We start from the raw sequence: 19728 nt of genomic DNA, 5'->3' as shown, positions 1-19728 counted from the left end.
GAAAAAATGAGGTAAAACAAACAAAAAAAATCACCTTAAAAATACACCAGTTCTCAAAAAACCAAGGCATGATAGGATGGAAAGGGTTTTGGGAGGTCTCTCATCCAACAGAGGGTGGACTGCGGGGTCAGGACACAGACTGCAGTGGGTACAACCTTGGGGGCTGCAGCTACGCCCTGCAACTCAGGCAGAAACCTCATTTTCACCTCCTTTTCCCCCCAAAGCAGACATATGCCCCAACTTGGTACCCTGAGGGCGCATGGCTCCTCATGGCATCCCTTCCCTGTGGGCTGCTGGACACGGGCAGCCACTTCCCATGGCAGCCAGGCTCACCTCCTTGCCCCCGGCTGCTGAGACGGTGGTGAGTTACAGCAGCTCCCTGGGGAGATGCTCGCAGCCCATATATGCTGATACACATCAGCAGGCGCCCACGGATAAATGCCGTTATCTCCAGCCCCACCTCATAAATAGGCAGCTCTGCCATCTCCTCTGTGAGATTTAGGGGCACCCGCAACCCAGCAGCTCCGGGGGTGCAGCACGGCCCCCTCGCCCCTTGGGGCACGCTCTCCCCCGGGGGCAGATCCCGTAACGCTGCAGCCGGCCCCCGCACCAAGAAGGCGTCAGGCTGCAGAGTCTCGCCGGGAGAACGGAACCTGGGATTAAATTAGCACCTCTCTATTTGCACATATTTATAGCACTCAAACGTATATATTTTAGCTGGAAAGACGGGCTGAGGCTCCCTGGAGAGCATCCCTGAAGTCACATTTACAAGGGACCTGTCTTCTCTTTATGATGCTCATTTGCATTTGATGTATCAAAAAAAGGAAGGCATTGATAAAATGCAGATATTTATCATATTTCTGACTCTAAGTGATGAGCAATGGCACCACGTGGAGTGAGCAGAAGAGGGGCCAGGGAGTACTGGACTAGCACCGCGCCAGCCGCTGCAGTGCTGCTCTGCTCAGGAGCACCGAGAGCAGCTCCCAGGAAAGGCACCGGCCGGAAAACCCCGAAAAAGTAGCAAAAGTAAAAGAGCGTGTGTGAGTAGAGGGTAAAACCCCTCCCAGCCCTGAAGCCCACGCCAGGCTTGCTGCCACCAGCCACCGCTGTCCTGCAGCTTGCCGTGCTGTGGCCCCACTGCTGCCTCCCAGCATCCGCCCACGTTATTTTATATGATGCAATTATTTTGGCAATTAATCAATTAGCCAAGGAGCAACCTCCCCACAGGGCACAGTGTGGGACCCCTCCAGCAGGTCCCTGTCCGTCCCGTAAGTCCAAGTGAGCCAAGGTAGCACGGGAGGATGTGCGCGGGGAGGATAAACGGGGGGAGGAAGGTGCCTCATCCACACTGGGATGCCCCCCCCCATGCTGGGACCCTCCCAAACTGGGAGCCCACCCACTGGGACCCCCTGCTCTGTCAGGGGCCTGCACAGTGCTTGCAGAGGGTGCCCTGGGGTGGGTGCTGAGCCAGTAGTGGGGACTGAGGGTGGAGTGGGAACCTTCAGCCCCCCAAGGCACGGGTGTAGTATTGGACCTGATGCCAGATGGGGAGCTTGGGGAGTCAAGAGGCCACCCCAAAACCCAGCTGCTGGGAGCGAGCAGAGGCTGGGAGGAGGGCTCTGGAGGCTTGGGGGATACCTATGGGGGATGATGGCCCTGGGGTGCCACGGAGTAGACCATGGAGCAGGGACCTCCATGGAGCAGAGCCATGGAGCAGGGGCTTCCATGGAGCAGGACCACAGAGCAGGACCATGGTGTGGGGCTCAGACAGATGCAGGCTCCCTGGGGTGTTGATGCCTGCAAGTAGGGGACAGGGACAACTCAGCTGCTTTGCCCGTAAGCTCAGCTTGGTGCAGGCAGGGTCCCTCCCAGCAGGACCCCCCCTCTTCTCCCCTCTCCTCTTGCGGCGTTTCACCCTCCTGGTGCAGCCAGCAGCTCACCACAGTCTGGGGAGTCCCGGAGCCCCCGCAGCCACCTGACCTTTCATTAGCTGTTTCACTGAATAATTGATCAGGGCTGTGCGGCGCTCATTAGAGGTAGAGCTGCTTCAATAACCAAGTTTGCCTTAGGGTAAAAGTTTAATTTTCCAGTGCTGCGATCTGGGAGAGGTGCCAGCCCCCCATCCCACTCCCCAGCAGTCCCCGCGGGCATGGTGGCGGGCACGGCACACCAGTGTACACCAGGAGCTCTCCTGCAGCTTTCCAGAGAGCTACGAGTGTGGCTGGGGATGTGGGTGGGATGCCGAAAACACCCAGTGCTGGCCCTGCTGCCAAAGGGCTGCACCCAGTCGGGTACCTGCCATGGCGTGTGTGTCCCTCCGCCTGCATCACCCCAGCACAGTGTGCCAGGGCAGCCAGGAAAGGTGGCAGCAGGGGCTGGGAAGTTATTCAGATTACCAGCATGATCAACACTCCAATTAATAGATGAAAGGGAAAACAGAGCAGGTAGGGCGATAACAGTCCCACCCCATCCCTCCCCTTGCCGGCTCCCACCGTGCTGCTGCTGCCAGGTTTCCACTCTGGCAGGGTGCAATGCCAGCCCTGCCCTGCCTGCACAGCCCTCCTGGGCTCAGGGCCACCCTGAAACCTCCATCCCTAGTGACCATGCGCCCCAGGGGAATGGGCCACCCTGACCCCACCGGGGCTGCACCCGCAGGATGCTGGGCTCTTGGTTCAGAGTTTGCTGCTGGCTGGAGTGACAGGGGGGCAAATCACCCTGTGTGCCAGGCCAAGGAGGGGACAGGGCTGATGCACCAAGCTTGCCGGCATCAGCTATGCCAGCTCTCAGCAATGCTGTCAGGATGAAGGGAGGAATCCAGCCAAATCCCAGGAATATCCACACTGGCAGATGTGCGGGGTCTACAGCGGGGGAAGACAGAAGGGGCGCGTCATCTTCCACACACTAATTGGCATGTTACCTGCCTTTTTAGCCTGTAATTAATGTATACAGCTTGATTAGAGAGCCCCAGCTGGGGAAGGTCTCCCTGGAGAAGAGCTGGGGGAGAGCAGGAGCTGCATACTCCCCCCAGCACTAAGGGGAGCAGGAAGGGAGCAGGACAGTTTGCTCCAGCACTCGGGAATTGTCTCCAGCAGCACCATTAGCCCAGCTCAGCATGCTGCAGCTCTGGGATGTGCAAATCAGGATGGTCCTGTGCAATGCAGGATGATCCTATGAACAAAGGACAGTCCTGTGCAACTCAGGATGCTCCTGTGCAACTCAGGATGCTCCTGTGCAACACAGGTTGACTGTGCAATGCAGGATGACTTGGTGCAATGCAAGATGATCCTGTGCAACATGGTACAATCCTGTGCAATGCCAGGATGCTCCTGTGTGATGCAGAATCCTCCTGTGCAACATGGCATGACCCTGTGCAATGCAGGATGCTCCTGTGCAATGCAGGGTGATTCTGTGTGACATGAGAAGTTCCTTTGCAATGCAGGATGCTCCCACGCAATGCAGGATGCTCCTGTGCGATGCAGGATGCTCCTGTGCAGGACACCCAAGGAGATGCAGAGGCTGCTGCAAAGGGGTGCAGCTGCATTTCCCAGAGGGTCATGGCTGCCCATGGGCACACCAGTCCCATGGCACCGGAGACCCCAAAATCACCCCAGATCACTGCCCGAGCTTTGCAATAGGCATGATTTGTCCACTTGTTATTTCCTACCTGCTGATGGAGCTGTTTGGCAAAGGGGAGCATGGAGGTGGCAAAGGAGGTGGCTGGGGTGACTCAGACTATAGGTGCCCACTGCACCCCATGGGCACCCTGGCTGCGGCAGGTCCCCAGTCGCTCTGGAGACCCCCAACAGCTCCGGAGACTCCCGGGGCCACCACAAGCAGCCTGGCCTGGGGGGTTATTCACCACTTTGGGAACTTTCTGGAGCAAAATCAGCCCCTGGGAGTGGGTGACAGCCAGTCGGTCTCCACAGCAACAGGGATTAAATATAACTTGCAGCAAGCATGCTCCCCCCGGAGCCATCCATTTCCAGGCCACCCCAGTGCCCTCCCTGCCCCCTCCCCTTTAATTTAAAAATTACCCGACTAAGCAGAAAGGCTGAGCCGGAGCCTCCCCGACTCACTGGGAGCAGCCGGGAACCACTGGCACCAGCAGGGACAGGTGTATTTAACCACCGGTCCCCAGGGTTGGACAGTGGGAGCCTGTTCACCCCACCACGGGAAGGGGATTAACCAGTGCCGATCCCAGGGTACACATCCCAAGCCCATGTGCATCCCTGAGCATCAGCCACGGGCATGCCGGTGAGGAAGAGGATGGGGCACACTGGGCTGCCACTGCCAGCACTGGGAACTGTGACAGCTCCTTCCCCGCTCCCATGAAATGGCCACTTATCCATGGAGAGTGGAGCAAAACCCACCCCAGCCACAGCCAAATGCCGGGTCTGAAATCAGGGAGCGTGCCAGCAGGACCCAGGGACAATGCCGGATCCACTGGGATGATGCTCTGCCACCAGCTCCTCGCGCAGGGAGTGCTCGGAGGAACCCGCAGGATTCCCACATACGAAACACGGCCAAACCCAGCGGCAGCCTTTTAAACCAGAAATATTTAAATATATATAAATTCCTCCTCCCAAGCACGTGGGAGTTTTATCATGTCTTAAAATTTTAATGTCTCAGTCGCAGGCAAGGGGGAGTCTCATTTCCCCGTCTTTTGCAGCTGACTTTAAGAATGGTTAATTATAAATAAGACTGTGTGACTATTTATACGCACAAGCACGCGGAGAAGGACAGGTTTAGGACACACTTCCCACACGGCAGGAGCCAGCCTGGAGCAGGGATGGGGATGCTTGTGCTCCAGCCGTCACCAGGGATGGGCCATCCCCAGGTGAAAGCATCACTCTGGGGAGGTTTGGTCACTGGAGGGTGACGGTGATGGTCACTGATGGGACTGGGGTCCCCTGGTCACGTTGGTTGTGTCCTATAGACCCCGCAAAACAGGCAGCCAGAGTGAGTGGTCTGCTGGCACCCAGAGCTCAGGCAGACGGAGCGGGGTCTGCACCTTTGGGTGCCACGGGAACAGGCTCTGGGGTGCAAGGGGCTGGGAGCGAGCGGGTGAAGGGTGGGGGGATCGTGGCATCATTCCTGGTCAGCACTTTGAGCCGTGCTCTGGGAGCATCACCAGACCAGGCACAGTCCTTCCTGCTCCCCACAACCCTTGGCACTCCCCAGTCTCGGTGCCGGTGGCTTTGGGGGATGGCAAAGGGCAGGTCCGAGGCAAGCAGGTGCAGGTGGCACGGGCAGGGAGTTGTCCTGTACTGCACGCTGGCTTTGCGAGCTCATGCGCCATTCCCTGGCTCCAGGAACAAAGGGGCAGACAACGGCATCCCGGCCCCCACGCTTCCCCCCAGGATACATATTCCTTCAGTGGGAGCGGCAAGAGCTGCTGTTTACAGAAACCTCAGTGTTTTTATCCCCATATAAGATCTATTTATATGCTTATTGAATTTTTCATAACCAAGTTGTGAACGATCGACGTTCAGGGTCATCCTTTATACACAGTTATTGCCATAGAAACAGGAGCGAGATGAGCCGCCCCACATCCTCTCCCATCGAGGGAGCTGGCAGTGCCAGTGGAGACTCCGCAAACCACCACTCTCACTGGCAATGGGCTTCGCCATCCCAGCACACCACTGGGAGGACATTCTGGCAGAGGTCACCATCTGCCTGTCCTACTGCCAGCCTAGAAGGTTGGGGCACACCTTGAAACACCTGGGGATCACAATGCTCTGGCCACTCTCTGCTCCAAAGCAAAGCCTCAGCTGAAGTGTGCACCGCAAGTGGGACTGGTTTAGTGGGGAAATTCTTAAGTTTCTGTAGAACCTCCCAAAACAGCCACCGTGTGTGTGCAGGGATGTGTGCCCTCCTCCCGGTGCATGGGCAAACCCCTGGGGTGACATACCTGGGGTGGCTGCTGGCACCTCCATCACCCCAGCCCCTCAGGCTCATCCCTGTGTGTCCCCAGGGTCCTGGTCCCACAGCACCGCCACCTCCTCCCGTTTCTATGATGCTCCTGGGGTTTGCCACCTGCTCCCCAGTTTTGGTGGAGGAGAGCATCCTTCCCACGCCCATGCCTGCATCACCGCCCCTCGGAGCTGCCCCATGCTGCAGGGAAGTGTCGTGCCAGCCAACGCAAGGGCTGAGGAGGGCAGAGGGGGTGAGCAGCCACGAGCCAGGCCACAGAGCATTGGAACGTGTAGGAGCCACCCAGACCCCAGCCCGTGGTGGGCACAGCTGGGGGGCAGCATGCTGGCAGCCCCGCAGAGGGGACTGGCGGGTGCAGACACCACTGGGATGTGGGGAGAGGGCAGGAGCAGCATCAACAGCCCCCAGCAGCACCCAAACCCTCTGGTCATCTCCAGTTAGTGTTCCCCAGCTCAAATAACACCCCCCCCCAGGTCGACCTGTTGGCAGCACCAGCATTAACTTCACCCGTACCCTGTGGCAGTGAGGGAGGACCATGCACCCAAGTGGGGTGAGGACTCCCCCATCAAGCCAGGCACTCGCAGGGGCCAGATCCTGCTCCCAGATGGGGTGGCGGGGACTCACCTGCGAGCAGGAAAGTGATGAGGCAGGTTTCCTTTGGCATGAAGAGCTTCAGCCGGGAGCCGCTGAAGACATACTCCACCACAGCCTCGGAGCGGCCGGCACGCTGCAGGAAGGGCAGGAACTGCTTCGCCTTCTGGGTGTCCTGGGTGGGAAGAAACCGGGGGTCAGGGTGGGGGGTGTGGCATGCCAGGGGCTCGGACACTACCCTTGATGTGGCCCCCCAATGTCCTGCGGGCTTGGTGCCTGGGTTGGCCTTGCCTGCTCCATGCTGGCTGGGGAGGGATGCAGGATGCAGGCAGGGAGCCAACTTTTCCTGGCTTGGGATGGACTGTGCACCCCGTGCCTGCACCCACGGCTGCAGGGTGCTGGCTCTGGTAGCTCCGGCACAGGGCTGGCTGCCTGGGTGCAGGCAGGAGGAGGAAGGCCAGATCCTGCCCCATCCTTGCCGTCCATAACGGAACAGCCCAGGACTCCCCTTTCCTGGGAAACCCCCACTCTGTGCACCACACACTCCCTTCCCAGCAGCAAGTCACTGCATATAAATTCAAGCATGTTCATTAATGAAAACTTAATGAGTCTAGGGCTGGCAGGAGGGTGTTGGGGTCCCCTGGTGCGGAGCAGTGCATGCATCCCCAGGTGCATAGCCAGTGGCACCACAAGCATCCCTCTCTCTGCAAGGGGACAGCAAAGTAGCCATGTCCTGGCAGACTCGATGCCAAGCACTGGCCTGTGGCCACTGTCAGCTAAACCCCTCTGCACAGTGCAGCCACAGCCAGGGAACCGCAGACCCCAGCAGCCATCGCAGACCACCAGTGTGGCGGCTGGGTTCGGCGTGGTGGCCTCAGCCGGTATCTCTGCGTGCCACCTGCACCAGGGGCAAGAGGCTTCATGTCGCAAGCTCCCAATTTATTTACCCAAGTTAGAAAAGCAGTTCCCAAAATAAAAGGCAGCCAGGTGGCTTTTTATCTCACTCTGGCCTTAATTTAGAAAAACAAGTTGCAGAGGAGAGAAGGGAGCGTGCCATGGCCAACACCAGGCAGCTCCCAGTCGGACCAGGATGGAGGCAGGAGCCGGTCCACAGCCGGGGCCAGAGCAGGGCTTAAAAACTATTACTAAGATAAATGCAGCCTGTTGGTGATGGAAAAGCAGTGGCGTGGGGTGGGAAGGGGCTTGGCCGGGGAAGGTGGGCGAGCAGAGGCGGCTGTAAATCTCTGGAGCAGAGGCTGGGAGCCAGGGCGGGAGGGAGGAGCTGGCATCTGCTGGCAGAGACAGAGCTGCTTCCAGAGCAAGCTGTAAGATGGCAGTGGTGGAAGAGGGAAATCTCCGTGCCCCTAGGGGAGGGGGAAGCTGTGGCACGAGCACCGGGAGCTGAAGGCGCAGGAGATGTGTGGCTTTGCCTGCAGCTCTGCCCACGGCTCCGGCAGGTATCAGTGCTGGCAGCATGAGCAGCTCACAGAGCAGCAAGAGCAAGGGGGCTGGTGTTTGTGTGCATCCCCATTTTAATCCACTTCAGTACAGTGGGTGGCTGCTTGCTCGCTCACGTGTGTGACCTGAAGCCATCAGCCACGTGGAGCTGGCCCATGTGGTGGCAGTGGCAGTGGCCGCAGGTGCTGCTGGTCCGTAACCTGGAGCTGCTCCAGGCACCGAGTGGGTGCAGATCTCAGCAAACCCCAAGTGCCAGAGCTGCCATGCTCCAGCTTCAGCACAGGCAAGGACACTCATGTGCCACAGCAGTGCTTCAGCATCTCTCTCCCAATGCCTGGGGGGTGTTGCAAGGCTCAGGGAGGCAGAGTGCCCACCTGGCAGCTCCCTGGCCATGCACCGACACTTGATCAGCACCTTTGTGCTGGTGTCCCAGCTCTCGCTGCCGGCGCCCACCCCATCCAGCTGCGAAGGGGTCCCAGGCAATCCCACCCCCCCAGCACCCCAGCTGGGACAGGGCTGGCAGACAAAGACCCTCCCCAAATCCTGTGGCATCACTCCCCACAGTGCTCGATGCTGGATTGCTCGCCGCCACATGCGCTCTGTGCAAAAAAATGCGCCTGGGGAGGTTTTTTTTAGCAGATGTGCAGTCAAGAAGTTAATACAACACATGTAAGTGCAATCTGCACGCAAAGAAAAACCACATTACCCGCCGTTAACCACTTAGGTCTAACTTATGCAAATCTAAAATGAGAGCCGCTAATGAAGGCTACTAATTAGTGGTAATCACTATACAGTCACGATTTGATTAGCTTAAGGAAAAACTAAGAGCTGCAAGAAGGAGCCCACCATGGGGTGGGCTTCCCTGCTCCATCCCAGGAGTGGGTGACTGGGGAAACCCCCAGCTCCCCAGACCGGGTGCTGCAGGCAGCGAGGAAGAGCCTGGTGCTGAAGACCAGCCCTGTGAGCTGGCTGCTGTCAGCGTCAAAAGGAGACAGCGGTATCTGAATGTGCTGGAGAATGACCTTAAAAACCCACCGGGATTTGCACAACACAGAACAGCTCTTCAGTGAGAGGGGCAGAGATGTGCCAGCGCCCATTGGTACTCTGGAATAATAAATGGAGAGCAGCGATTCCTGCATGGCAAGGCATGCTGGCAGCCTGGCACGGGAGGGACAGATTCCCACCTGGTCCCTGATGTCCCCATTAGGGCAGGTTTATTAGGGGCTGTGGGCATTAAGGCTGAGGGGAGCCACACTGCTGGGAGGAAGCTCTGTGCTGCTTCGTGCCTTTCTTGCTGCCTTGTCTGCCAAAGCACCCTTGCTTTGATTTGGGTGATGCCACCTCCACCATGCAGGTTGGCAGAGATGTCTCCTGCTCACGGTGGGTGCTGGGAAAAGCTGTATGTGATGCAGGGGCTGGGGGTTTGACCTCTTGGACCCTCCCCAAAATGCGCAATGGCTGCCCCAGGCATGGCTTTACAGCCATCACTGGGGCTGACCCAGACCCCACTGAGGGCGTGTGGTGGCTACCCGTGGGGGCAGGGAGAGGTCAGGCTCAGACACTGGTCCACAGCATCTAACACTGGGATCCCCAAGTGCACTCTTCATCCCCTCCTGCTGTCCCCACTGACTGGCAGTGCTGACGCTCACCGTGTGCATCCCACACCTGCCACCATGGAACCAGTCTTGTCCCTGTCCCTGCAGCAGCAGAAAGCCCTGTGTCTCTTCCAGTCAGCCATGCTGCAGCCCCATCCTGAGCCCAGCTGGCTGGGCGCCCCTGGGACGGCACATGCCTGGCATCACCCACTGAGGGGCTGGGGGCTGCAGTGCCGAGAAGTTGGTGGGACTGGGAAGGAGCAGGGTGAGCCGGTGGAGGGGATGGCTGTGCTGATGCTGAGAGCGATTTCTGGGAGTGAATTTTGGGAGTGCTCGGGATGGCTCTGGCTCCCCAGCACAGGTCTGAGCCGCCATGCCAGCCTGGCACACGGGTGTGTGACTACATGGTGGGTGGCCTTAGGGATGGGTGGCAGCTGGTGCAGAGCTCGCAGTTGCCCAGATAAGCCAGTGCTGCTGTCGCATCCAGCCTTTGGCTTTGTGCTGAAGGACACGTGCAGATGTCCTTCACCGCTGGGGCCAGCTCCTGCTCCAGGGCTCTGCAGTGGGAGGAATGAGCCGAGCATCCTCTGCTGCTGTCCCCAGCTCCACCAGGGACCCGGTGGGCACCTCAGGGACAGCCGGACATGGGCACTGCAGTTTGGAGAGGATGGAGATGAGAAGCTCCCAGACCTGCTTCCCCTGGATCTGCTCTTCAGGGCCGGTGACCCCATGTTCCTCCAGCTCAACATAGGACAGCAAAGTCCCAACCACTCCAGCACTAACCCACACCAATCCTGCTGCAGGAGCTGGCCCGGCAGCCTCCGGAGGGGCCAGGGCACTGGGAGCGCAGCAGAGCACAAGCTCTACAGTGCATGTGTGCAGGAGCGGGTCTCGCTCGGGATGCTCCCAGCCCACCCGGCATATCTTGTTGAGGTGTTGTCATCAGATGTGCCTGCACAGGAACATGGTGACAGAGGCTCTTGGATCTGGGAGGCATCACTGGATAAATTCAGATGGGGAAGAGAAGCAGGGGATCTCTGCCATGCTGGCATCTCCCCCTCCCCACCCCAGCTGTGCTGAGCCTTGGCTCCTACCTTAAGCACTGCCCAGGGCTAGGCAGGATTTGTTCCCTGCCACCGAGCTGGCAGCTCAGGCTCCTTTCACTGTCCCTGGGGAGAAAGAGGCACCTCCCGGGCACAAAAGAGGCACCTCCTGGGCACAACCCACCCACTCTACTTCACCCATCCCCCTTGGCGGGTGAAACTCCCCCCCAGCAGCTCCATCCTGTGCCTTTTTGGGCCTCACTTCTTCACGATGGACCAGGGCATCCCACCAGGGTGCTGCCAGCTCTGCCTGCTCTGCTCCCTGCCTGCACCTCCCACCCAGGTAGTATCACCCCTGTTACTATTATTTCAACATTTCCAGTGTTTAATTAGCTGCGAATTGAAGGAAAATTATGCATAAATACAGTGAGGAAAAAAATACCATCCTAACTCCACTTTTATGTGAAGCTCTGCCAATTATGCAAAATTATTCAAGGACTTTTCCCAAGGACAGGAGGCTTTCCGGCGGCCGGGCTGCCACGCGCTTGCCTGCACTCCCGTGCCAGAGTGCACGCTAATGCGAGAAGTGAGCTGGCATGGATTTGTGCGGCTCTTTGCTTTTTCTCTATTTTTTGGGGCCGATTTTTCTTCTTAACAAGCCTGCAGCATCCCAGGTCCATGAGGAGGGAGGCTGCTTCCCTCTGCAGCTCCCTACCGGCAGGGAACGCCTGTGGGCAGAGTGGCAATGGGACTGGGGAGGACCTGAGGTGTTGGAGAGGAGCAGGATGCTCCTGGGATGCCCTGGACACAGCTGTTGGATGGCCAAACCATGGGAAAGAGACATTTTCCGGCATGAGCTGGGGCTGGAGGACAGGAGGCTGCACCAGAGCTGGGAAAACCAGGCTGAATCCTGTGTTTGAGCTAATACCCTGACTTTCGCATCCTGGTCACTAAGCCAGCCAGGATGCTTAGGAATGGGGAGCAGGGTAAGGCAGAGCCGGAGATTGGCAGCTGGACCGGGTGGGGACAGAGATGATGGCCCAGGGACAAGGACACAGGGATGGTGTCACAACAGTGGACAGCACAAGCTGAGATCCACAGGCGAGGGATGCACTGAAGCCACCCCATGGGATGCAACAGCATGGGTCAGGGTTGGGGACCAAGGCATGGGTGTCACTGAGGGTCCTGTGACCATCCTGTTACCATGACCTGGAAGGTGAAACAGCCCAGAAGCCCATGTTTTCCCAATGCTGTTTCTCCACGGAATGCTGCCAGAGAGCCAGGATCGACAGCCAGGAGGGACAGCAGAGCCATGGGAATCGCGGTGCACACTGTCTTGCCATCCTGAACGCCATAGGTCCTGGGGCACGGGCGCTCACCGATCCCAGTGCGTGCCCAGGCAGCTGGAGGATCGCACCGGTACTGATTTGCATTGAATTATTTCGGCAGTGGTAAAGCACCCACTGCCAGCCCGGCATGCACCCAAATCCATCACACTGCACAACTGCTGACACGTGGCTAACTAAGGCCTGGATCAATTTACAGAAAACTATTAAAGATTAAAAAAGATTAACAAATCTTCATAAAAGCCGTGATGTATTAGCCTAATTTTGTTTGCGGGGGCCCTTCTCCTGTCCGGCTCCAACCCTTTTGCTGGCTGCCCTGATTGAGTTACGGGGCCTCTTAATGATCCTGGTGGCAGCACAGCCCCGGTGCAAGAACTCTGCTGGGAGTGGGGCTGGGGGGCTTGGAGCAGGGATGTCCCTGCATCCCACTACCACCAGTTTGTCTCAGTCTTCACGGGCAATTGCACCAGCATGAGCCCTGAGGAGCCAGCAGCTCTGCCATGGGGGCGTCCCCAGGAGTAGGTGCTGGCACAGGCAGCATCCTTCCCTGTGCCCTATCAAGTGGAGATCCCAGAAGGACAAGAAACCTCCAGCTCGTATGAGCAGCAGACACTGCTGCAGACCCCAGCAATTAAAAGCAGGGCAGGAGGCTTGTACAGGCAGGAATTGGGGTGCTCAGGACAGCGAGGGATTGGGGTGCCCAGGACAGAGCTCCATCCCCCCAAGGACACGAAGGACCTTCTCAAGAGCCAGGGTATCAAACCCAGGGGCATGGACACAGCCCCTCTCTGCTGGTTTATGAACATATCCAGCATGGCCACAGGAGCACTGCACAGCGAAACTCTGCAGCACTGTGGGGTCCCCTTCATCCCTGATGTTTGGGGTGAAGCCAGCATGAGGGACATGGTGAGACCTCCTCACTGTCTCCCGGAGAAGAGAAACCCCCAGGAGAGATCTCATTTTACTCTTTCAGGGTGCATTGGGGGTGACAAGCAGTTTCTGCAGTGGCCCTTGGAGGGCCACCAGCCCCAGCAGAGAAGGACAGGCTGCCCTACACTCAGCTGCGTGCCCCATCTCCTCTGGCACACCCCAGCAGAGCTGGCAGGCAGGTGTCGTTGCCTACAGAATTCCTGCACATCCCACATGCAACGAACAGGACCACGGGTCGTGCAGAAGCGCCGGCACACAGCACCTCTCCAGCTCTGCTGCATGCACCCCCATCCCAGCAAACAACCTCTCCCGGCCAGCACAGCTGCTCCCCGCACTGGCAGGTCCTTACCCCAGAGATGTCAGCCACCCGGTGAATTGGCACCTCCTTCTTGCTGTGCAGCCCTTTGCCGTTCTTGATAGCCCTGCAAAAGAAAGGTGGCATAAGCCATCAGCCTGCTGTGGCAGCTGGAAGGGCTGGCATTGCCCCCCGTGCCCACCCAGGGAGAGACCAGCCAGCTCGTTAGCCTGCTAATCCCAATTACTGGCATTCAACAGCTCACCTGAGCTCATCACATACTTGATCAGAGGGCCCACTCGTCCCCGTTACCAAATTAAATTGCTTTGTTCCCCGCACAAAGGGAGGGATCAACAAGAAGGTGAGTGCCCCAGCATGATGCAAAATTTTCTGTTTCTTTCAGTGCTTAATCACATGAAGCATTTTAAATGCAAAATACACAGTGAATGCTCCAACTGTAACGGAAATAAATTCCTTGTAGGTTAAAATAATATAGAGATGATAGGTGTGAATGAAGCAACACCACACAGGGAAGGCACTTCGTGGCTGAAAAACGAGCGGGTGCCCCAGACCTGGACCCAGTTCTGCAGCGGGTGCCGAGCCAGCTTGGCTGTCGGCTGCTGGGCCGGCTGTGCCTGGGAAGGGGGGTACAGCACCGGGATGGGAGCAACCTCTGGAGCTGGCTGTGGAGGGCATGGGTGACATGGTTCTCCGGCAGAGCCCTGGGACTGCAGCGCTGCTGGTCCTCTCCCCCCAGCGCCCAGGGCACACCTGCAGCCAAGCAGCACGGGGAGAACTGGGGTGCGTGGTTCCCCGGTGCCGGGCTCATCGCCTTGGTGGGTGGATGGCAAGGGCAGCCGCACCAGTGACCTGGCAGCAGATTTATTTGGCTTTCATGCAGTTCACGGCTGGGCTGGCTTATTGCCGGGTGCGGGAGGGAACGGAGCAGCACTGCCCTCAGCTGAGCTGCCTGCGTGGGCAGGGCTGGCAGTGGCAGGTGAAAGGGCAGCACACATTCATTAGAGCTCCTTCCCCTGACAGATTTGTCCTTTTCCAGCTTCCAAAGGCCAAGCTTATTTTCCAGGTGTTAGCAGCTCAGAGCAGAAGCCGGTGGGGGAGCTGCTGCCACCCTGCCTGTGCCGCACCGAGGGTGAGCATGCCTGCCACCACCGGAGCAAACTCCTAAGGCTGTTTGTGAGCTCACTGCTCGGTGCTTTTTAGGTTGGGGCTTTTTTTAGCCCCTCAGCAGCAGGGTGGCAAATCTAGCAGCCCAAGTGGGGCTAGAAACCAGGTCCCTGCCCCACACCTCCTGGAGGATGCTGCTCAGGCTTGCCAGTGCCCCCAGCCAGGCCAGGTGGAGACTTCAGCTCATCCCAAAGGATGCCTGGAGCTGGAGACTTTCCCAGCAAAGCCAGCCCTGCTTTATCAGCACTGGTCCTCCATCCCCAAGCACGGCAGGACATCCCTCTGCAATGGGAGGGCAGCCAGAAGTTCATCCTCCTTTCACCACCTTTCATCCCCATGCTACAAGATGCTCATGTAATTCAAACAACAAGCTGCTGCACCCCTCAGTCCCCCAGATTCACCCCTTCCCCATGGGTACAGCCCAGGCTGCCAGTGCTCGGGCTCCTGCAGCAGGCTGGAAATGAAAGCTCCTCATTTTTGAAGCCTACCTAACAGCTGCTCCCAGGCAAGAGGCATGAATTTGTTCAGAGTGGACCATGATGACAATAAAAATACAAGGGGAAAAATTCAAAGCCCCTACCAAGGCTTTGTACAGCAATCAATTTGCTGAGCTGGATCATTTGAGGAGCTGTCTGGAAGAAGCCAACCTGTTAAATCAGCAAAAGGATTTCTTCTTTCTCCCTTGCCCTCCTTTGAGACGTCCCTCCCCACTCAGCACTGCACCCAGGGATAAGTGGCTCGGCCAGAAATAGCGCTTTTTTTTTTTCAGGAAAACAGCTCTTTCCCCAGGTTAAGAAGAAAGACAATGTTAAACAAGTGCTGTAACACCTGGCAGGCTGGCAGCCACTGCAAGGGCAGCCAGGGATGCTCACCCTTGTGCCACGTTGGTGCAGGAACGTGGGCAGTGTGACGGTCCCCCCCCAGGATGAGGCCACCCCATGCATGAGCCCCACATCCCCATAGTCACCCCTGCCAGCTCCAGAGCTTCCCCTCCCTGCCACAGGGTTTGCCACGGGGGACTATGAAAAGGCACCTTGCCCTGCAAGGCTGGGGCAGGCAGGTACACTGACAGAGCCCAGGGCTGCAGCAGACTGGCACGGTATCAGCGTGTGGTGCTGGAGCAGCCCCTTGCTGGAAAGCAAGGCTGGGGGATGCAGGGAGGGCACACACCCGCTCCAGGAAAATGTGGTGGGATGGGAAAACTAATGACCTCCTTTCTAAAACACCCCATGCAGCAGGCACCTGCAGCTTAAGCCAAGATCTGGCTCCAGTTTTCAGTAAAGAGCTGGGAAGGTTAAAGGTGTTTTACAAACCCCAAGCAGCAATCACCCAAACTTCTCCAAGCCCCCTCCACCGAGCTCCAGACCCTGCACGCTGATCTTGCCCCAGATCTCCCGTTCCCCTCCAGAGCTTGTCTCTGCTCCCAGAGCCACCAGCTCTTCTGCCCAGTGGGAGGCAGCCGCCAGCCCCACACCGGCACAATCACCGACCTGGGGTGTGCCATGGCTAATGGCATGGACAAGCCACCTCCGCCACCAGCACCACCCCTGACCTGCAGCCCCACACCCAGGAGCGAGCAGGAGCATCCCCACATTCCAGGCATCCCAATTTGAACCCCTCCCATCTGGAGTGTGGCTGCAGGCTCCATGTGCCGCATCCAACCCCAGCTATCCAGCTGGAGGATCACCCATGCCGGAGTGCTCCGACATACTGATTTAATGCCAGGCACATCCACTTTCTAAAAGGCACATCCCTGTCGCTCAGCAATGGGGCCCCAAGCAATCTGCCGACCACCAATCCAACACTGCACGGGGCTGGAGGGGGAGAGGAAGTGCAAGAGCCCATTTATCAACCTTCCCTCTCACAAGCGAGAGGCTTGCAGTAAAACTGAGCACAGTCTTGCACAGCGGGCTGGCAGAAACCACGCCGCAACCCCCTCAAAGCTGCTCTCCCCTGCTGTCGGCACAGCACCATCAGCTGCTGCCAAGGATGAGCTGAAATCCCACCGTCCCACTGGGTCCAGCCATGCAGCTGCCTCCGGTGCAGCCGGAGCAAGGCCAGCACCCACGGGGGCACAGCAGCAGTGGCAGGTCCCTTCCTCATGCAGCCATAAGGGAGGATGGGCTGAGGGACAAGGACAGGGGACACACGGGCTGCAGCCAGCACCAGACTTGCTGTTGGGCTTCTCCCCACAGGGCTGCAAGGCTCGGGCACAGCTGTCTGTGCGGAGGTGTGGGGCAGGGACCCAGCTCTGGTGCAGGTGGCACTGGGCTGCAAATGGGGTTGGATGATGTGATCACCTCCTGCAGGGAGCTGGACTGTGCATGCCTGGGCTGTGCACATCTGAATCATGCACACCTGGATCACACGTGCCTGGGCCATGCACATCAGAACTGTGCACAGCTGGACCGTGCACTCCTGAACTACACACACCTGGATTGTGCACGCCTGCACTGTGCAAAGCTGGATCACACACACCTGAACCATGCACACTTGGACTGTGCATGCCTGGATTGTGCACAAGTGGACTGTGCAACCTTGACCATGCACACCTGGACTGTGTGTGTCTGGGTTGTACACAGTTGGATCACATGTACCTGGGCCATGCACCCTGGACTGTGCACAGCTGGATAAAACATGCCTGGGCCATGAACAGCTGGACCATGCAAAGCTGGATCACACACACCTGTACCATGCACACTTGGACCATGCACATCTGGACCATGCAACATTGACCACGCACACCTGGACCAAGCACACCTGGACTGTGAAAAGCTGGACCGTGCATGCCTTGAGCATGCAAATCTGGACTGTGCACAGCTGGATCATGTGTGCCTGGGCCATGCATGCCTGGACTGTGCACAGCTGGATCACACATGCCTGGACTGTGCACAGCTGGATCACATGTGCCTGGGCTGTGAACAGCTGGACCATGCACACACCTGGACCACGCACACCTGGACCGTGTAATGTTGACTATGCATTCTTGACCATGCACACCTGGACCATGCACACCTGGACTGTGAAAAGCTGGACCGTGCATGCCTGGACCATGCAAATCTGGACTGTGCACAGCTGGATCACACATGCCTGGACCATGCAACCTCAGCTGTGCACACCTGGGACAGGCATACCCACGCTGTGCGTTCCAGGCCAGCAGCTCGGGAAGGTGGGTGCTGACTGAGGAAGGCAACATTTTGCGCTTTGCACCCACCGCAGCGATGTACAAGCACGGGCCGGCTGTGGGCACCAGTGTCACCTGCTCGGGTGCGATGTGGCCCGCACGTGAGGCGCAGGCAGCAGAGCTGGCAAGGCTGCCCGCTCAGGCAGAACACGCAGCCCTTTCCTGCACGCCCTGCCTGCATCAGCGGTTCTGCCGCCTCCACCGAGGACGCGGCGTGGGGAAGCATCCACATGCATTTTTCTCACCGTGATAACCTCAACCTAATTACAGGAGGCCAGAATGTGTCTCAAGTCCTTCGGATTGGCTCAGACGTCACAGGGTTTAAATGCAATTACTACTCTGGCAGACAGGCCGGGGCAGGAAGGCTGTGGCGGCATTCTGCTGGGCTTGCTGCCCCGAGGAGTGCAGCGGGGCCCTTTGAACCCCGATGTGATGCACGCAATGGGCCGTGAGACTCCAAACAACCTCCCAGGCGTTTTGCAAATGTTATCTGCCTTCAGCTGCCTACCGGCAGCTCTGGCATTAACATGGAGAACCTGCCAAGCAGCCCGATGCTTCCCACTGACTCATGGCACGCCTGGCCCTCTGCCAGCACCGAAGCTGAGCCCGTCTGCGGCACCAGCGCCGCACCAGCAGCATGGAGGAGATCGGGCGAGGGGGGAGGAACACACAGATGGGCTCAGGGATGGTTTTGGCTGCTGGGGGTGGGTCTGGCGGGGAAGCTGGAGATCTCACAGAGCCAGGACTGCCTGTGGAGGGGAAGGATGCTTGCCCCAGCTGTGAGGGATGCGGGGCAGGGAGGTCAGCCCAAGCAGCGGGGACAGATGGATGGACAGGGACACAGCAGGGATGGGAAGGGGTGGGGGGTGTGGTGCAGCTCTGCACCTCCCTTTGAGACACCCTGAGAGGCAGCACGGGCACCCTGTGGTGTCACGCTGGTATGGCACTCACCGAGCCTCTGCTGCTAAGAGCTCGTCATAGTGTGAGGATCTTTGGTCGTCGTCTTGCCGGTAGCGGATGACAGTAGCCAGGCCCTTGCTCACCAGCGCTTCGGCAATGTTGCTGCAAGAGAGAAAAGCAGGGGGTTCAGCGCGGGCCTGGCGGGGCAGAGTGGCTCATCTGCACCGGACCCTGACACCAGAGGGGGTCAAACCAACTGGAGGTGGACAAGGAGACCCCCCCACCCCATTTCATACCGCTGGCCGAGGGAAGGTGCTTAGAGCAACATCTCACAATTAACAGGGAATTCCGGGCATGGCTGAGGGGTCCCCGTGTGGGCATGCAGAAGCCAAGCTGCCACGGCGGGGCATCTCTTGGCAGCACCCCAAAACGCCCGCACCACCCCCAAGAACAGAGGGGTCAGGCTGCGGGAACCTCCTCCTTGATTTTCCCTTCCTATGGCTTTTTTATCCCTGCCATCCCCTCACTGGAGAGGGGAGGTCGGCACTGGCTGGGCTTGGGGGACGGCTGCCAACGGGCACCGTGTGCTGAGGCGGTGCAGTAAATTGGCTGCCATTACACTCTGCTGCTTTAAACAAATTCATAAATTCTACTTCACTGAGCGCATCTGTAATTCTCCTCCAATTACACAGGCAGGGCATGGACCGCTAATTCACTACTGTAAAAAAAAAAGCATATATATATATATATATATGTATGTATATATATATGGGGGGGGCTGATCCATTCGCAAGCCCTGGGAGCACACCCTACCCTGGAGAGGGGGAAGGGCAGAGCCATCACCGGGAGCTGAAAATAGGTCTTGTCTCGGAGCAGGGGGGAAAAAAAATAAGGATTCGTAAACGAGGAAATAAGCTGCAGCAGGAGGCAGCTGCAGTGGTAGCGCTCGAAATGCCAAGCAACCAGGAATAAGCACCTACAGCTATTTTGGGCACGAACAGGAGGCTGTGCCGGGGGGAGGTGAGTGCAGGGCTGGTGGCACCCGCAGCATGCCAGAAGCCCCCCCAACACCGCGGTCTGCCCCAACAAGGAATGTCAATGGGGCTGGGCTGAGCTATGTGTGAGGCTCCATCCCTGGGTCCCCACATGCCTCGGCAGCAGCGGGTCACAGCCTGATGGCAATGGGCAGGAGGTGACCCTGTTAGGGACAAGCTGTGGGGATGCCAGCCCTGGTCCCCTGTGACACTAAGGGGGTGACTCAGAGGTG

General features: G+C 58.3%; 1 protein-coding gene across 1 annotated transcript in view; it reads right to left on the bottom strand.

Moving 5' to 3' along the window:
• SND1 (staphylococcal nuclease and tudor domain containing 1) overlaps positions 1-19728 on the bottom strand; it is a 128728-nt gene that overhangs the window by 36787 nt on the left and 72213 nt on the right. The window contains exons 13-15 of the mRNA XM_037388764.1: positions 18513-18623; positions 13247-13319; positions 6559-6700 (exon numbers count right to left, since the gene is read on the bottom strand). Coding sequence (XP_037244661.1) covers positions 6559-6700; positions 13247-13319; positions 18513-18623 — 326 coding nt within the window. The remainder of the gene's footprint in view (positions 1-6558; positions 6701-13246; positions 13320-18512; positions 18624-19728) is intronic.

Source organism: Falco rusticolus, chromosome 5 (genome assembly GCF_015220075.1).
Source record: "Falco rusticolus isolate bFalRus1 chromosome 5, bFalRus1.pri, whole genome shotgun sequence".
In the NCBI taxonomy this organism is placed as follows: Eukaryota; Metazoa; Chordata; class Aves; order Falconiformes; family Falconidae; genus Falco; species Falco rusticolus.
The sequence above is the reverse complement of the archived record's forward strand: the minus strand, read 5'-3'. Positions and strand labels throughout refer to the sequence as shown.